This window comes from Brachycentrus maculatus, unplaced genomic scaffold (assembly GCF_059751285.1).
Source record: "Brachycentrus maculatus isolate JH-2025_06_01 unplaced genomic scaffold, ASM5975128v1 h1tg000015l, whole genome shotgun sequence".
NCBI classification, from domain to species: Eukaryota; Metazoa; Arthropoda; class Insecta; order Trichoptera; family Brachycentridae; genus Brachycentrus; species Brachycentrus maculatus.
The window spans coordinates 1,514,744-1,534,617 of record NW_028280769.1 but is presented as its reverse complement, the minus strand read 5'-3'; the positions used below and the strand labels follow the sequence as shown (position 1 = coordinate 1,534,617).

Sequence of the window (19,874 nt, the reverse complement as noted above, 5' to 3'; positions counted from 1 at the left end):
AGACCCTTGAATATACTGTACATTAGCTATTATAGTGTAAATTAGCTGTTCATGTTTATGTATTAATTTCCACTTTTGTTGGGATAAAATCTGAACGAACTGTCAATGATAATAAGTAGAAGATTTAACACCAGCTTCAATTCAGAAAAATCTCTTCTAAAGTCGCTTCTAACGGGCGACAGCCATAATTATATTTTTTCAATATAATTTTTAATTTAGTTTTTCTGCTGCCGAATAAGATAAAAATACTATTTCATATGGTAACATTTTTAAACAAATGTCAAATGTCAAATAATATATTGGAGGTATTGTCAGATTTGAAATTGCTTACAATTTGGCACACTGGATGAATATTTTAATGTAAACAGTTTTTCAACTATTTTAATTAATAATTTTGTGACATGGAGTTGCCGAAACACGTGAGTTTAATTTTATTGAATGATCCCATTTTAAAATATTGTTGTTTTCAATATATTTTATAAAATTCGCAGCTCAGAAATCACATTAAAAGGTGGGGCAGAATTTTTTTTTTTTATTGTTGTTTCTCAGCAATGCCACAGAACTCCGACCGTGTCATCCTATAGTGGCTGAACCAAACAGTAATATGGACATCAAAAACATGATTTTTCTTTCTATCTAATAATTTGTAAAAAAATATTTCACAATTTATATTACACAGGCTAACATTGATATTAAATATACTTGTAGGATTAATATATTTTTATTATTTACCTTTGGACTGTATACCCTTTTCATTAGCTTCCTAGACAGATGAGGCTATAATCTGAGATTTTACTGAAAAAGTTATATTAAATCCTGGTATAACCCCACTATCTTTTGAATCTGCCCAATTTTAAAAAATTGGGAATAAAAAAAATATTTTAGGAGAAATATCAAAGATTACCTGTGTAGTTTATAGTCATGTTTGCTTATTGGAAGTATTGCCGGTTGCCGAGAGAGAGAAAGAGAAACCCAACCTTCCCAATATAAGTATTGCCAGTACTCACCTGTTAACTGTTTTATCTGAAATAATACATATGTATTTCATTTAACTAACATTCGTACTATATTTTCAGAGTGTTATTCCGTCTTCATCTACCGATAAATATTCTTGTGTATGCGGCTCAGTCTATAACTGTCGAAGCAGCATTTTAAGTCATATCAAAAGCCACACAATACCAAAGGACTTCATTTGTCACATATGTTCCAAAGGTACCATATTTGTTACCTGTTATCAGCACCACATTTGGGTCCAAAAAAATGTCTTAAAAAAATGTCAAAAAATAATAAGTAGAACCAGATAATAAATTTGAAAGGTTGTTTACCTTAAGGTTTTACTGTGTACTGATACATAAGGTAAGTAGATATTTAAAATAACTAGCCAGGATTTTTTTTAATTACCTCTACAGTCCACTGAATTCTGTTGCTTTGGATATAAGCCATTCTGTAAATTTCCTTCTGCAGTGTTTAAAGTTATGAATTTACCTATTGGGTATAAATTTACAAAAAACTTTACTGCGATAAATTCATATAATATTCTTAACTTAATAAGGTTCAAAATTTAAAGGATAAAAAGGTTTTAAAAAATAATACTAACCTTTCGAAATCCAATGTATCCAAATTGCTTATGGCTCAGGATGAGTGATAGGCTAAAAATAAATCTCAATATTTTGAGTGTGTTCAAATCTTTTTGCACAAATCTAGGTTATTGTCCACGTTCTTGTCTGAATAATTTAATCACTTAAAAAATTCAAACATTAAATATTAAATCTACCTGATAATGATTTTCATTTCATTGGTTTTACATATTTCACTTGAATATTAATTTTTTTTTCTTTTCTAGCATTCAGTCAAAATATCCATTTAAAAAAACACATTCGATCACACAATGGAGAAAAACTATTCACCTGTGAAAAGTGTAATAAAGAATACTCATCCAAAAGGTATAAATCATCATTTCAGTTTTAATCAACTTATGGTACAGATAGCCATGCTAGTAATAAAGCATGCTAAAGACGAGCATGCTCTCTAGCTGTATAAATTACATACATTAATACTAGCATGCTTCTAAGCAAACGTATTCAGATGCGCACAGAACACGCCCCTTCCACTCACCTTTCAGGTAGCATGCTTGAAAATCAAAGGACTGTCGATTTTTCGGCATACTTGAAATGAGCATGCTACGAACAAAGTACGTACACAAATGTTACTAAGTAGCAATTTCTCAACAGTGGAATCTTTTTGGGCTAATAAGGTTCATGCCTAACTTAACCTTTATTTTTAATGCCAATTGGACTACACTGTATACTGACAGATTAACTGAGTTCGGGAATACGCCAGCAGCTTCAAACTGCCGCAGTTGGACATTCTGCAGTTTCAATACAAAAATCTCATTATGTTTGTATGCTCGGGTAGGCATCCCAACTCAGTCAACTATTCGGCTTTTCAGTTTTTGGAGAATGCATATCTAAGAAGATCTAAAGTGTCTTATAACAAATTACTTCTTGCGCTCTACTTTCTCAGTTCAAAAATTTATTTATTTTTCAGGTCCTTGCAATTACATCAGACAGTTCACATAAAGGAGAAAACATTTAAATGTGACATTTGTTATAAAGAATATTCCTATCACGATAACCTTAGAAGACACATTCGAAAGCACTCAGGTATTAACTGACCAGGAATATAAAATGCCTATTTTCTATTTGAATTCTTACAAATAAAGCCTTCATATATCGATATAATAGTCAGGTTGTGGTCCCATGGTTAGTGTCGCAGACTTTGAGTCTGATTTTCTAGGTTCGAACCCACTCTAACACGACTTGATTCCTATTTAAATTGGGCGCTTAGACCTACAAAAATAGTATAAATTTGAAATATTTATAGATATGATACCACTTGTTTTAAATATGTGAATTTAAAGATATTTATTTTTATAATTATTATTATTTATTTAGTATCTATATATTTCATTTTTATTTTTTAGGTATCAAACCATTTACATGTGGAATATGTGCCAAGTCCTTCAGTGAACAACAGCTTTTAGCTTTGCATATGAAAGTTCATAGCAAAGAAAAACCATTTGAATGTGATACGTGTGGAAAGAAATTTGCTAGAAAGTGAGTCACAATCATTAAAAATAATATTCACAATTTAGAGGCAGTACAAAATCAAATATGTTTCGATTTTTCACGTTTTGTGAGGAAATTGTAAAAAATTAAAATGATTAAAACAAGTCAGATTTACACAGTACCTCCGTTGATTGCCAAATATTTTAATTGGTGAATTGAATTCTCATAGGAACATGATTTTTTTTACTTGAACATGAATTTCATACAGTTAGAGTTCAGAGTGTGCATCACTCTGGGATTTCCAAATCTGATAACACATTTAAGTGTACTTTTTATTTTTAAATTTGTTTATTACTAAACACTTTTGATATGTGTTTATTTGACCAACATCTATCATCCATTGTGTTTTAGGTCTTTTAAATATAGGCTCGATATTTATTATTTAGGATGATAGAATGGTGGTTTTAGACCTTTAATATTATACTAAATATTTAATTTTTGTGTTTTAATTCAAAATAGTTACTAATAATTTATATTTTTTAAAAACCCCAGACAGTTTCTGCAGTGCCATTTTGCTGTTCACACGAATGAAAAAGCATATCAATGCAAGAAATGTCCCAAAAGGTTTGGCCACATGTCGGATGCCCTAAAACATGAAAAAATCCACTCCGGTATCAAACCATTTGCTTGCTCTCTATGTCCCTCAAAGTTCTATAGAAAAGGACATCTTATGCGGCACAATAACATACATATAAAAAAAATTGTGACAGCCCAAGTTTTATCTGATAAAGAAAATAGTAGAAATAAAACAAATGCTTTTGAATCAATGATCAAAGCAGATGACACCAGTTTTAATGGTGGACTAATTAAAAAACATGATAACTCACAAAAAATTACTGATACTCTAAACCAAATAGACGATAAAGATATTCAAATTATTCCTAGCCGTTTTCAAAATGGGTTGACTAGCAACAGTGAAGGAAAGGATAGCGTTGATGATGATGAAGATTTTGACAGTTTGGCCAAACGTTTTGGTGAAAAAGGTGTCACGGTGTTGATAGGAAGAGAGAATGAAAATGGCGAATGGGTTTATGAAGAAGTTCAAACAAAAATAGAGAAAGGTTATTGTGAATCTGAGAAAAAGGATAGCCATGAAGAGGTGAGAATTTTCAACTATAATATAGTGATTTTAAAACAAAGTTACATTTTAATTATAATTTTATTACAGTTGCAGTACATTCTTACTACAACTCATTACGGCTGTCCAAACTCAAAACACAGCAAGGGAAATTTCTTTTGTAGTACTTTTTTTTTGCATTTTTGGACTAAGTAGATTCTACTTAGTCCAAAAATGCAAAAAAACGTACTACAAAAAAATGTCCCTTACTGTGTTTTAAGTTTGGACAGCGGATTATATTTTATGTTAATTTTCATTTTTATTTCACTTATGTACAAGCACTATTTGGTTATGAATTTTCAACCACCTACATATATAACGAACAAACCTCGGCCTGTATAAGAAGTCTGTTTTTATCTTCTTTTTCTAACCTATACATGCACCTAATGGTGTATAGCGCACTGCATCGTATATAAGCAGTGTTGATTGTTAAATACATGAGCAAAAAGTGATCAGCTCTGCTTTTGAGCCTCCTAGGAATCTAACCTAGGATCGAAAATTGAAAATTTGTTTTTGGCCATTTGAAACATATTGCTTCTTAGCAATAAGCCCACCAATTTATGCTGTATAAGAAGTTTAATAAATAAATATAAAGTAAAATTATAAACCCAAGTTGAGCATGTTTATATATTCATAAATCATATTACGACTTAAAAATAATCATTTAATATATATTATGACAATTGTTTACCACCTAAAGCAGAGGTTCCCAAACTCAAACTCGCATACGAATGCCTGTGCCCGCGGGCGCCATGGTGCCACTTTTCGACAGAGTTTTTTCATAAACATTAATTAAAAATGTGAATTATTTTTATTTATTTGTTAGTTAGAATTTTTTTGAGTGCCTAGGATTATTAAATACATTTGTATGTTTGGGAACTTGTATGTATGAGTGGTTCCTTTGCTGGCAATACTTAAAAATAAGTCAATTAATAGGTGGCGCCCACCACCCTACCGATATTTTAGAATGTGCTCTGGAGTACAAAAAGATTAGGAACCCCTGACCTAAAGGATAAAAGATAATTTGAAGAAGAAATGCTTTCAGGAAGTCGATAATGATCAAATAAATATGTCATCTCCCTGGAAATGTGGGTTATGTGGCGCAAGATACTCGAAAAAGACTGAATTATGCAGTCACATCAAAACCAAACACAAAGATTTCTCGTCACCTGAACGACGCGGACTTAAATTGGTAAAATGTTGATTTTTATATTCAATCATTATTTTTTTTAAATACATATTTATTTTACGTACAAAGATCATATCTTTGTTAATACTGGAATAAAAATATCCTTATTTTATGATGGTTTTACATTTTAGGCAGTTAACAAAGCCACTGGGGAAATTGAAGAAAAACCCATTTCTGGCCGAATCGATGTAACAGCAAAATCAGGCAGGATTCAACAGGTTTTAAGTGACAAGAGAATCAAACACTGTAATAAACCGTTGCCTGATCTAGTTGTCCATAAAAAATTAAAAGCCACTTCTCTATTGGACAGTAATGAAAAACATTTGGAGAAGAATCAGCCTTCAGGTCTTTTAGAATTTGAAAGTAAAAATAAGTTACCTGCCTCTGATGGATTTAAGAACACTGTCGAAGTTAAAAGAATTTTGGATGAAAATAATTATGAATCGAAGGAGGAAAAAGATATTATAAGAGAAATTGATGACAATGAGTATTGCTTCATCATCAGTGTGGACAGTAAGATCTCTAAGCAACAGAAAAAAATCCAGCTTATTCGGAGTACTTTCAGTACTTTTACAAATACTTCCGACCGGAAAAATAATATTTCTCCTGTTTCTGTGCAAGGACATTCTGTCGAGGACGAAAAATTACATTCGAAAAATAACTTAGATGATAGTGGTCAACAAACGGAGAAGAAAAATCTTTGTACACAGTGTGGGAAAACCTTCAAGTTAGTTTTTTAGCTTATTATAATAATACAACTAGGGTATAGATCTCTCACAAGAATATGCGATCTCTCAGAAGAATTTGTGGCAAAACGATGTATGATAGATGTTCAAATGGTGAAATAAGGAAGGAATGTAAAGCTGAGATAAGCATTATCGATAAAATTAAGAAAGGTGTGTTGAGATTGTTTTGCCATATGGAACGTATGAGTGAGGAATGAATGATAAAACAGACTTATGAGGCAATTGTAGTTGGAAAAAGAAGCAGAGGAAGACCGAGGAAAACTTGGCATAATGAGGTATGTCAAATACTTTAAGGCGGCCGGGTCAGGAGTCGAAATAATCGGCGGGTATGTATGAGGAGATGCATCAATGTGAAAGAGGTGAGGAATATTTGCAAAGACAGGGTGGTGTGGGGTTCTGTCTTTTCTACCTACCCTGAGAAGCGGCATAATGGTTAGTTAGTTAGTTATGTATAGAGCGCTTTTACTGTAAAAAAAATTGAGAGACTTTTTACTCATAGAATTCAAAGGAATTACGCTCCTACAGTTTTTTTTTTACAGTTTTCTCGATATTTAAAAGTCATAAGTTTTGACTAAAACAATTTTATTTTACAAAATTGGAAAAATTGGAGTTAGTTGTTTATTTTTTTCAATTTCTTTTTAGATATCTGAGTCGGCTCAAGCTGCATTTGCAAACGCACACTGACAAGCGACCATTTGTGTGCAACATCTGCGAAAAGAGCTTCACGCAAAAGCGTAGCCTGGTAGCTCACTCGCGTACGCATACCGGTGACACTCCCTACCAGTGTAATATTTGCGGTCATTGTTTCGATACGATGACCAAACTCAAGTAAGTATCGAAAAAAATAGCATGAAAGTGAAAATACTGATACAGTTAACCCCTTCTATAACGTTAAGATAGGTTCCGCATTATCGGGGGAACGGTTTAGGGGGTTAATGTTTTTTAATTGTGTTTTAACATTTTAACTAATGGAAAAACTTGACTGAATACACAGACCTACTGCAATATACGAGGGACTGCCATTATAGTAAAAAAACTGCTGCAAACTTTATCGGGGTAAATCTTATATGAGTGTACGTCATAGGGGGGTTTACTGTATATCATTAGTCTGGGTAGAAATTTTGAGTCTGAGTTTCTGGATTCGAGCTCACTTTACCTCAACTCGATTCCTATTTTTTAAAATGGGTCGCTTAGGTCTACAAAAATAATGCAAAGTATTCATCTTTTTTTTTTTTAAATATATATTTTCCACAAACTTTTGTTTACATTTCACTTCTCATCATTACATGGTACATACATGCATTCATCTCTATGTATTTAAATAAAAAACAAATATCTCACAAAGGCATAGCCTGTGCGTTGGTATACAATATAAACTATGGTAAGAAGCTAATTATAATCATTCCAGAAATATAAGTAGAATATCACGAAAAACCCCAAAAATAAACTCGTATATGGAAAAATATGTAAAAAAATAACATTAAAGAAAAGATGTAAAATAAGAAACAGTAAAGTGTATTTTGAAAGAAAATGTTTCAGTCAGTCTAGACTTTACACTGAACTATGAGACTGGCTGTACATTCATTGATTTTTATCTCCCGTATATAGCTAGGGCAGTAACTATAATATTCTTTAGTTACTTTTATGAACCCACTGTCCTTATATGTATGTAAATAAAATTACTAGACAGGCACCATGGCATAGTTGGGTAGAATATTGACTGTGAAACAAGTGTCGCTAGTTTGATTCCCACCAATTGCAAAATGAATTGATCTGGGTATTGTTCGATGTATTTTTCGTATCTATCTTCCCTATTCTTACCATCCTGCCTTTACAGGAGATTTGAAAGTACAGGTTTTGCATGTTATTCCTGAAAACAAAAACATACTCAAAATTTAAACTACATATTTCTGTGTTGTTTTAGGAGCCATATCCAGAGGCACTCTGATGTGAGGCCCTTCAAATGTCACTTGTGTAACACAAAGTACAGGAAGAAATCAGACTTGGGAATACATATTGCCAAACATACCGGGAACATAATTTTTCGATGCCAAATTTGTATGGAAAGTATGTGTCGTTTACTTAACACTCATTTCATGTTTATTTATGATTCACCATCCCCAACAGATGAAATCAAAAGGCATGAATATTCTTTAACTTTTCCAGAAGTACAATAATTGATGTCCAACATTCTCTGGGTAGTGGGTTTTTTTACATTAAAAATGTATTTTTTAAATAAAATCTTTGTATTATGAAGATAAAAATTATGTAAAAATAATTTTAAACAAAAGTAAAGCTCACCACCTCTAGGTTTTAAAGTTAAATACAAATATCCACAGATGTCATTACTATACAAATTACATCATACCAACTGACAAATAGACTTCGACATTCATTAACGTCGATACTCCTTTGAGGAAAATTCGCACCGACGTTCATTTACGTCCATACTCGGAAAGGTTAATAATTCATAATTGTGGTTGGGAAGAGTTATGATTTCCCTAAAAAAACTACATAATAGCAGTGTACAATCTACAAAAACTAATAAGAGTATGGGTATTCAACTCTGATGCCCAGTGATATGCCCTAGCCAATACGGCTCTTCTTCTATAATTATATTATATTTATTCCTTTTCCATTTGTTTTCCCTAACAATAAGCGGCATATATTTAACTTAATACTAACCCGCTACAGGGCAGAGAGTGTAGTTTTTGCATTTTGCAGAAAAGGTATTGTTCAATCATTTTTTTAAATATTCTAAATATTTTTCAAATGGAGAAAAAAACCTCATGTTTAACCTCGGCTCGTAACGCATGTCTGTCGTAAAAACTTTAGTGTCTTTAGGTCTTTGGGTCGACCAAAAATCACATGTCGCTCACTCCTTTCAAGAACGTCATAAATCAAAAATCGTCAATTTTCAGTTGTGCGTGTTTTCGGAATGCCCAGAAAATGTACTTTATCCCAGCAAAAGAGGCATATTTTTAACTTAATATTTACCCGCTACAGGGCAGAAAGTGTTGTTTTTGCATTTTAAAGAAAAAGTATTGTTTAATTATTTTTTTAAATATACTAAATATTTTTCAAATAGAGAAAAAACCTTCAAGTTTTACCTAAAAAGATCTGTTGCGTAACATAAAGTTCAGTAAGTGGCTTGATATTTATTTTTAATAAATTGTATTATATTTTTAAACATTAAAAACGTTCTCCTGAAAAAAAAAGTATTTTGATTTATGACGTTCTTGAAAGGAGTGGGCGATGTGTTAAACATTTTGTGTAGTTTTAAGTGTGTAAATGGTGCTATGGTGGTGAAGGGTGGTATTGTTTGCATGCTGTAATAGTGATTGTCCTGACGAAGAGACGGGTACGTCTCGAAACCGGTATACATAAAAATCTCGGTGAGTGGTTATATACTAATATTATTAACATTTTTGTAAAAAAAATAAACAAGGAGAAAAAACATTCACGTTTTACCTAAAAAGATCTGTTACACAGTAAAAAGTTCAATAAGTGCCTTGATATTTATTTTTAATACATTTCATTATATTTTTAAACTTTAAAAACAATCTCCTGAAAAATCCAGTTTTTAATATATGACGTTGAAAGGAGTGAGTGATTTGTCTTATTTAACAGATACATACCACTATTTTATCAAAGAATCTAGAGCACAGGACTGATCATCTTCCGTTCATGTAGTAAGCTATGAAGTTATCACTGTGTCAGCCCGGTGTGGTGCCTATCCACAATGTTAAAAAATCCCCATACTTGATCTAGACCTCATTTTTTTTCAATTTATTAATTTATTTTTTTATTTACAGGCTTTAAAAGGCGGAGTGATTTGTTTGGTCACATGAGAATCCATTTAGAAGGGCATCCATTATCAAAGAATAAATAAATGGTACGGAAAATTACTTAAGTCAGATTGCACTTCAAACTGGACCTTGCAAGACACTCTTCACAGCAAAATGAAACTCTTTGATTCTAAGATGATGTATCTAAAACACATTGTTGTTTGTTATATGATAATTAGCAAATATTTCTCTTTTTATAAAAAAAAATATTAAACCAATTTTTAAAAAACTTGTTAGCAATTTATCATTCATTTATAATGTGTCTTTGAGAAGATCATTTAATGTTTTGTTTTTTTTATTTAAAATCAGCCTTACCAGACCACATGTTATTGTGGCTCAGTCTGGTTAAATGAAAAATAAAGAAAATAGAAAGCAGACATTGCTTATGTATCTAATGCCATGTATTATTTACAAGTTGTTTCAATGTATTTTCAGTAAACTAAATAAAATGAATTCTCGATGTTGTCCAATAAATACAGTATAAATGTATTTTGAAATGTTTTATTTTTCATATTACTACCGTTTATTGTTCATTTCTCCTAATGAAACTCCATATTGAAATTATAAAGAGGTATTTGTTGCGATTCAACCATTTGCATAATTTATTTTTATTTAATTATATAATATTAGTATTAAATAAAATATTATTTATAATTGTTTTAATGTGAAATTTTAGGTAATTTTTATGATTTGTCAGAAGAGGTCAATAATTTTATCAGCTTATCTAGGTACTTGCATGCCGTTTTATACAAATGCATAAAATATTTATGTTGTATACCTGTAAGAAAAAAAATGGCTGAATAAAAAAAAACAAAGTCAATTCTAATTTACAAGACTATCATATCAACTACTCATATTGTTTGCATGATTACATTTAAATCCTTATTCAATATTATATGGCTGATATGATGAAACACACAAAATTGTAATTACAAAAATTCCATTGATTACATGGATAATTTTCTTTGTGGTCAGAGAAAAAATATGTAAGAAAAACAACAAAGTATTTTATTAAATTATATAAAATAATTATATATTAAAAGATATTATATTAAATTAAATAGTGGTAATAATAGTCATATATTAAATTAAATAGTCATAATAATATTAAATTAGTAACAATAAAATCAGAAATAATAATAAACAATGATAGATTCCATAAAAAAATTTAATGTTAAAAAGTTATATTAAATATGATTACCTCATTATTTTATTATTAATGATTTAATTCTACTCTTTTTTATTTTTATACCATACCAAATTTCTTTCTAGTTATTAAAAAAAAAAACAAAATGTAATGGCAAATTTGTAATGAAAATCTTGTTCCAGACATAAATTCCGTAACTCGAGTTTAGTGACCGCGATTCTATGTTCAGTCAAATTTGGCGCGCGTTTCGAAACACATGTTTTCAAAACACGTGGTTGTGCCAACCTGCCAATGCATAAATTTACTACGGCGTATAGTATTGTTGAATGCACTAGACAGAGATGTCAATAATTTTAACCGAACGATAGATTTTTTACGCACGCATTAGTACTGCGCAGTACGCAGTTTCACCGAAATAATGTTTTGGACATTTTTGTCTCTTTCTCGCATCTCTCAATTTCTGTTTATCAAACATGGTCGCTCCGTCGTGTTTTGGTCTGCATCGTGTTTTCTCCGGTCTTTAATTGTGTGAAGATACTAATTACCGCTTATGATTCTTATTGTTTCCGTCGCGTAGTTCTTTCCGCGCCTGTATACCCACAAATCTGTCAGGGGACATTTTTGTAACTGTTCGGGTCCTAACAATAATCGCGGGCGATTGATACGTTACCATGCTTTTAGTTTGACGTGTGTATTTTTTTTTGACGGAATATAACTTAGTGCCGAAGGCTTTATACTGTCTGCTCTGTACGTCGAACCGCTTTTTCAATTTAGTTCTGCCTAAAATCTTCTCTTTTTAAATGAATATTTTCGCCTTTCTTTTTGTCTTGTGTGATGTTTAGCGTCTGTGAATCGCGCATTATTCTTTAATTTTGTTTTTATTTAAATTAAAAGTTTCCTTCACGACGATGGAGCTGGATAAAGAGACCCCACTTCTCGAAGGTATGTACGATTTTTAGTAATGCTACATTTATTTTAATGTGGTTCTCGTTATTATTACGGAACCTGATCGAGTGTGCAATTTATTTGAATTGCATTTTGTGGAACGCAATATTTCGGCACGGTTACCAACAGTATTTTCAACAACAAATAAAAAAACTTTGGTTTTCCAAAATATGCGCGGTTGAATTTTCTTATGTGTATATTTTTATTTTACCGCTACCTGTGATGAAATTACATACATAGATAAATAAGCCAAACACCAGAAAATCATTTACGCAACTTTCAATTCTTCGTCCAAATGGTAAACAGATTGTTTGATCAATATTATCTACTAAAGCGTTATTTTCCATTTTTATGACTCATGAAAATGACTTTTTTTAAATTACTAATACTAACTATAACTTATAATAATAAATCCGGTGAAGCAATAACCTGATTCTTTTTTGCAATATAAAAAAAGTCTTGTGGAGGTTGCTTCAAAACCGGTTGACCGATAACTTATAAAAGTTATAATTTTATAAATGAATTGTTTTCTGGGAGGGCTTCATCACGCCACAAAAAGAACGGTTTCATTTGTTTTATCGACCATTATATATTCTTGGCTTTCGAAACAATTCTAGATTGTGCTGGACGCATTGACGTAAACATTTTTCTTCTGTTGAGTTTCCGCTGGTTGTGGTATTTTATTTTCGCCTCAATTAAAAATGAAAACTGCACCATGACAACAATAAACTTGTAAACAAGTGCGTAGATTATATTATCGAACAAGTGTGTAAACATTTATTTGACAAGCAAAATATATACGCGACCTTTAGTCGAAAAATGTCGAAAGTACGCCGTTTCGGTTGAATCCCGCTCTTGACTTTGGGATAGCTGGTCACCACATAGACTGGCCGAAGTAAATCGACCACCGACCATTCGGTAACGGTTTCTAAGCTGTTTTAAGGTAGTAAACACAACACAACCAATTTCATGAAACGGTTAGTGGAAATACGAATAAAAAAATTCATATTATTTATATTATGACATCTCATCAAAGATGAAGAAGAATATGGAAGTCTGGGCATTTACGGGGCGGACGACCGTCATAGCCTGGTTTAAATGATCACTTTACACACGTGTAACATTCACCAATTCTACCCATTATTGGAAGTACTCTACTAAGTACTCTAAGACACTACTCAAATTCTTGGAAGTTCAATATATATTCTCTCTCTATATATATTCTATTCTCTCTGCCTACCCCTGCGGGGAAGCGGCGTGATGGTTAATTAGTTAGTTTTGAACCAATTCAAAAACATTGTTCTTGAATCACTAGAACTTCACTAGAGACATCTATCGGTGAGATGTCAAAAATATTATGAAAATTAACTCCTATAATTGGAGATAATTCAGATTTGTGGACAAGTATTTGGACACACTCAAAATGTTGTAAAGAATTTTTCTGCTTGAACTCAATCATGTGGCCTGATGATATAAACGGGATAACTTTGATTAGCTACTTTGATAAATGCGATTATTTGTTTAGAATTTTTCACTCAAGAATTACATGATATCTTCTACTGTCTTCTAGCCCTTATCCGCACCCAATGGGGCATAGCCCACTGCATTGTATTGACGCAGTGTTATCTTGATCGTTAACACATGAAGGAAAGTGGCCGTTTGTCATTTAACCAGCGATGTATGCACATAATTCAAGATGGTGGCTAACGCAGCTAGGTTGGAGTGCCGAAAATCTGGATTTAGTCTACGAATGACCCTCCGAATGATTACAAAAGAGAAATGGCTGCTTATTTAATTAATGCAATGTCAAATGAACACAGCGACTGACCTACATGCATATTACACTTATGACGCGCTTGCACTGAGAAAAATATTATCAACTTATCGTCCATGCCTTCACAGACTCCAGTAGCATAGAGTGTGTGTGTGTGTGTGTGTGTGTGTGTGTGTGTAAATAAAATACAGTAAAACCTCGATATAACGGTCTAATTGGGGAATGGGGTGTCCGTTAATGCCGAAAGTCCGTTATATAAAAGGTTTAAAATAAATATAAAAACTTCATATTATTTTATGACATCTCATCAAAAATGAAGAAGAATATGGAAGTCTGGGCATTTACGGGGCTGACGACCGTCATGGGCTGGTTTACGTCATCACTTTACACACGTGTAACATTCACCAATTCTACCCATTATTGACAACGATACTACTCAAATTCTTGGAAGTTTTATATATATGAATCAATTTTGATACATTATTCTTGAATCACTAGAACTTCACTAGAGACATCTATTGGTGAGATGAAAAACCGTAAATGCCCAGACTTCCATATTCTTCTTTATCTTTGATGAGATGTCAAAAAAAATATGAAAATAACTCCTGGAATTGGAGATAATCCAGATTTTGTGAACAAGTATTTGAACACACTCAAAATGTTGTAAATGAAAAAAACTTGTTTTTGAAAATATTTACACTGTATTTAGATACAAAACACAAATTATTTTTTATTTATTGTCTTCGGACACTCGTCGTGAAGTGACGTTGCTGTTTGATATCGACGCGCTTGCCTTCGGTAATCCTGCTTTGAAAAAGGCAATCAAGTTTTGTTCTCATGAAGTTTTGAGAAATGATTTGTGATTATCATGGCCGCTAAAAATTGTTTACATGCATCGACATTTGAATTTAAGCATGTATAATATTAACAGTGGTTTTTTTTACATTTGACCGGTTTTTGTCCGTTATATTCGAAGTTCTTTAAGGCCCAGTATTTGTTAAGTCGCAACTATTTTTTTTCCAAATCCAGGTAACATTTTACGTAATCGTTTTTTTTTCATAAAACACCGTTTTTTCATTGAAAAAAAAGTTTTTTCTTAGAAATAATTATATGGTTTTGAAAAGAAAAGAGTTATTGAAAGGTAAGGAGTTAAAAAATATATACATAAGGATATGAATAAATATTTTTTCTATATACATACTTATATTCTAAAAAACAAAATCAAAAAATTCAATACACATTCTTATAAAAAATCAGGCGTGAAGAGACGTGTAATCTCTCTGGGATTCTGTGTTTGCGAGTAAGGCCTTAAATAAAGGTCCGACATATCGAGGGTTTACTGTATTTTCTACATATCGCCCATGCTTTGACAGACTCCAGTGGCATAGTGTGTGTAAATAAAATAACATGTTTTTTCGATTTAATACGCCACTGACCCGAAGCACATGACTTGCGTCGGACAAATCGATGACTAATAGCAAAGATAAATAATGATCCATGTATGCTAATTTAAGAAGTCTAGCAAATTCGTATAGTGTGATTGACGCAGAGTTGTCAATTATCGCATACAACATCTCGAGTGTTGAATTATCACGATATTAAGGCCCACTATTCGATAAGTCTCAACTTAATTTTCTCGAAACGCAGATAACATTTGACGTATTTTTTTTTTCTGAAAACACAGTTTTCTTTTTCTTCTTCTTTTTATAGATCCTAAGGATCTGTTAGTGTCTCCGCTTGTAGCTCTTGGGATGTTGACTCCCAGCTGTCTTTCCACCGTTTTGGAGGTCTGCCTGGGGGTCTGCGTCCTTCAGGGATTCTTTGAAGGGCGATACGTGAAGTCTGTCATCTGACATTCTGTTTACATGATCATTCCAGTTTCGCCTTCGTTGTCGTCCCCACCTCACGATATCCTCCGTCTTACACCGTTTTCGTATTGAGAAAATAAGTTTTTTTCGTTAATTAAGTAAATTTCCAAAATTTCGAAGCGTTCTGGCGTTAAACGATTAATGATGAATTGCCAAACCTCACTGAACAGAAATGTCAACCATATTTGACATTCACTCTCAGCTAAAAAAAATACCCTGTACTTAGTTACAAGAGTTTATAAAAAAATCTAGACATTTCTACTTTTACAATATTAAAATTAAGTACGCAGTTCTCTCCAATAAAGAGACTAAACTCTTGTGCTCGGAGAGGAACTTGCACTTATTATTTTTTATAAAATAAAACAACTTTTTTTAACCACTTTTTATTGGTACACTTTATTCAACCGGTTTCAACAAGAACCTTGTCATCATCAAAATTCTTGTCGAAACCGGTTGGATAAAGTGTACCTATAAAAAGTGGTTAAAACAAAGTTGTTTTATTTTATAAAGTTTATAAAATGTGCCACAAAGTATCTTCGAAAAACATTCAAGAAATTATTATTTTTTGTTTATGTTTGTGGGTGATATCATTTTTCTTTCTTGGATTAATATGTATATAATTCATTGAATTTATTTGTTGTCATTTTAATGTCTTCGATTTTTTACATCTTCAGGAAGGTTATTAAAGTACTTGGTTCCCAAATATTTTAAATTATGTTGGAATTGTTTGGTATTGTTAATACGTATTTGGTTTACTTATTAATTTATCATTGTGAACCGACTTACGATGGATGGCACAGTTTTTCAAGGGCGAACATCGCATGTCTTGATCAGCTCACCTAATGGATTGCCAGTTTAAGGCGTTTTTTCCCTACCCCCCTGTCAATCAAATACAATTCATTTTAGTTTACGTAACGGATCACTCGGAATACCTTGGCATTGAAATACTGACCTTTAGGCTCACAATTATCTTGATTATGTGCGTTTGTCGTACATAGACAATTGATACAGACCGTAGACAATAGACAGACCTCGCTTTGTTACTATTTATTGGTCATTTGTCTAATGGGATATTCTAGAACAAGGGGTAGCCAAAATCGGGTCTTGTAAAATTTTTGCCGGGGATGGAACTAATGTGTTTACTAAGTACGCAGTGTAGGGAACATTTTTACAACTTAACTTCATATGATAATTAAGAAATAAAAAGGAATATACTTATTTTATTTGCGGTACCGTTAACCTGACAAACCTGATAGACAACTGGTTTCATAATGTCAAAGTCGTTAGAAATAAAAGTTATGAAATAAAGTTAGTCACTACACTGTTTACTTACATACGCGTTATCTTTTCGTTTTTCTTTCAGATAGAATAATAGTTCATGGAAATAAAATAAGATTTTTTAAATTTTTTATTTTTTATTGGAAAACCAACGGAATATTTCGACAAAAATAACATAATATGATAAAAATACAAAAAAAATAACAATTCCAATTATAGGTTTCCACCTAAGTAATCAAAAAATAAAACAATTTAAATAAACTGTCATAAAAGTATAACTATATAGAACATTTCTTTATCAACTGGTCAGATAGGCATCAACAATATTTCTTTTAAACGTATTTAAAGAAACATTTTTGATGTCTATTTCATTAAGCATTACATTGCACATATCGCAGGCTCGATTTCAAAATGAATTTCGGTAGGACTTGGTGTGCATTTTAGGAATTTTAAATAAGTTTTTGTTTCTGGTCTGTGCTCCCGGGACTATCTATTTTGACTATCTATGCAGTTTACACAGTTACCATGTACACAATAAAAAAAAGTGTATGGTAATATGATGGGTATATAATATATTGTACTGGATAGTAAAATATCAAACTAGTAAAGGAATTTGTTTATTTCGGCAGCAAAATGAACAAATTCCTTATAACTTAATCAAAACTGTAGTCTGGAGCATACTGCGTATGGAAGTGAAACGTGGACTATCCGGACAGGCAGAACGGGAGCGGCTGGAGGCGTTGGAGATGTGGTGTTGGAGATGGGGATTCATCGATCGGAACTTGTAAGGAACAACGAGGTTGGGGAGTCTAGATGCTTACTAAATAAAGCACAACAGCGATTCAAATGGATAGGCCATAACATTAGGGTGAAGACTGACCGGAGCCATTTCGTCGTAACGTAACACGTTACGATGCGAGCATTCGTATAGTCAGTATCATAGTTCTTCATATTCTCCATCCATAGTTTCGGATGCTCGCTGATGCTCACCGCGAGCGATGTTACGACGAAAGGCTCCGGTCAGTCTCCACCCTTAGACACCAGTCCTATGATTGTGGAAGGCAGTTTCGAAGGCACAAGCCACAGAGGACTACCCCGCTTAACCCAGATGAACCAAATTATCTCCGATATGCGTTGAAGCGGGTACGCCGAGTATAAGAGACGAGTCTAAGATGGAGACGACCATGAAAGAAACAAACCAATCATCAAACGGATTGTGACCCGCGAAGAACATTGATTGTCTGGGGGCCGTTTATGCTGAAGATGTTTGGGAACCCTGTTGGAGAATCATCGATCAATATTGAGCATCGTACCTACGCACATTACTGTGATGGGTTTCTGTACACCCATTACCCCCCACACCGCAGGGTTGGTAGAGCGGAAATAATGATTTTATTGTTTGTTTAAGTATCGTTAATGGGATAGTTTCCCTAATGACACTGTCTCTAAAATTTTGTCACGCGAACTTAGTTAATCCGCGATGTTTGTGAGTACTCAATAACAGCCTCCGTAGTGTAATGGTCAGCACGCTCGGCTACCGTTCTGGAGGTCCCGGGTTCGATTCCCAGGGGGGGTCAAATAAATATAAGTGATTTTTTCACACTAATATTTATTTCATAATACCCTGGACTGGTACCTGAAGCGGAGGGCTGATCACCTTTCCTTCATATGTAAACGATCAAGATAACACTGCGTTTATATGAAACAGTGCCCTATGCACCAGCGGGGTGCGGATAAGGGTTTTATTTTTTTTATTTAAGATTTTATAGGTTCCAGTGTATTTAGATTATAAGCCACTCTGCATTTGCAAGAGGAGGTCTTTGACATTATTTGTCCAACGAGTAGCCCACAGGAAATAAGTATAAAATTCACAACATTTTGAGTGTGTCCAAATACTTTTTCACAAAATCTGGATTAATATCCAGGATTCGGACCTCACATACTAATAAAAGAGTTTCTGCTCAATAAAAAGCTTCTTTTCATTTTACCAATAGATGTCTCTAGTAAAGTTCTAGTGATTCAAGAACATTGTTTCAAAATTGGTTAATATATATAGAACTTCCAAGAATTTGAGTAGTGTGGTTGTCAATAGTGTGTAGAATTGGTGAATGTTACACTGTGTAAAATGACACTTAAATCAACCTATGACGGTCGTCAGCCCCGTAAATGCGCAGACTTCCATAGTCTTCTTCATCTTTGATGAGATGTCAAAAAATAATTAGTATGAAATTCATTGTATTTTTTTTTCAAAGTATTAATGTCTGTATGCGGCCCTCAGGAAAATATTATGCCATCGATGCGGCCTGGGGTGCAAATCGGGTTGGCCAGGCCTGTTCTAATCGGATTTACCTGAATACTTGGAAATCTAATGAAATCGGATAGGATGTTTTTCAGAAGAATACCGAAGAGAACTTGTCATGATCAAATACGGCTGTCCAAATTTAAAACACAGTAAGGGACATTTTTTTGTAGTAGGTTTTTTTTTGCATTTTTGGACTAAGTAGAGTCTACTTAATCCATAAATGCAAAAAAACTTACTACAAAAAAATGTTCCTTACTGTGTTTTAAATTTGGACAGCCGAGTATTTCATGTACTTGGCAGGGTCGGGAGTCGGAATAATCAGTGGGTATTTTTTTTTAAATTTTATTTCGTAAATTAGCTTATATTACATTTAGTATACAAACTAATAATCGCTCACTCCTTTCAAGAACGTCATAAATCAAAAATCGTCAATTTTCAGTTGTGCATGTTTTTTTGGAATGCCCAGAAAATGTACTATATCCCAGCAAAAGAGGCATATTTTTAACTATATTTTCACCCGCTACAGGGCAGA

At 32.8% G+C, this 19,874-nt stretch overlaps 2 protein-coding genes across 4 annotated transcripts in view; both read left to right on the top strand.

Annotated features, from left to right (window-relative positions):
- Positions 1-279: 279 nt before the first annotated feature.
- Positions 280-10,518, top strand: LOC148313336 (uncharacterized). Of its 3 annotated transcripts, XM_088264213.1 has the most exons (11): positions 280-419; positions 1,077-1,212; positions 1,844-1,943; positions 2,548-2,663; positions 2,984-3,116; positions 3,621-4,227; positions 5,291-5,437; positions 5,566-6,161; positions 6,823-7,008; positions 8,105-8,247; positions 9,996-10,518. In XM_088264213.1, the coding sequence occupies exons 1-11, from the start codon at positions 402-404 to the stop codon at positions 10,070-10,072; spliced, it is 2,259 nt and encodes a 752-aa protein (XP_088120339.1). In that variant the 5' UTR covers positions 280-401; the 3' UTR covers positions 10,073-10,518. The 3 variants fall into 3 exon arrangements, with proteins under 3 accessions (XP_088120339.1, XP_088120354.1, XP_088120346.1); XM_088264220.1 differs by lacking the exons at positions 280-419; positions 1,077-1,212 and adding an exon at positions 1,238-1,356; XM_088264228.1 differs by lacking the exons at positions 3,621-4,227; positions 5,291-5,437; positions 5,566-6,161 and having other exon boundaries at positions 306-419; positions 9,996-10,513.
- Positions 10,519-11,648: 1,130 nt separating this feature from the next.
- LOC148313335 (influenza virus NS1A-binding protein homolog) overlaps positions 11,649-19,874 on the top strand; it is a 95,162-nt gene continuing 86,936 nt past the window's right edge. Inside the window, exon 1 of the mRNA XM_088264187.1 lies at positions 11,649-12,117. Coding sequence (XP_088120313.1) covers positions 12,084-12,117 — 34 coding nt within the window. The 5' untranslated portion in view covers positions 11,649-12,083. The remainder of the gene's footprint in view (positions 12,118-19,874) is intronic.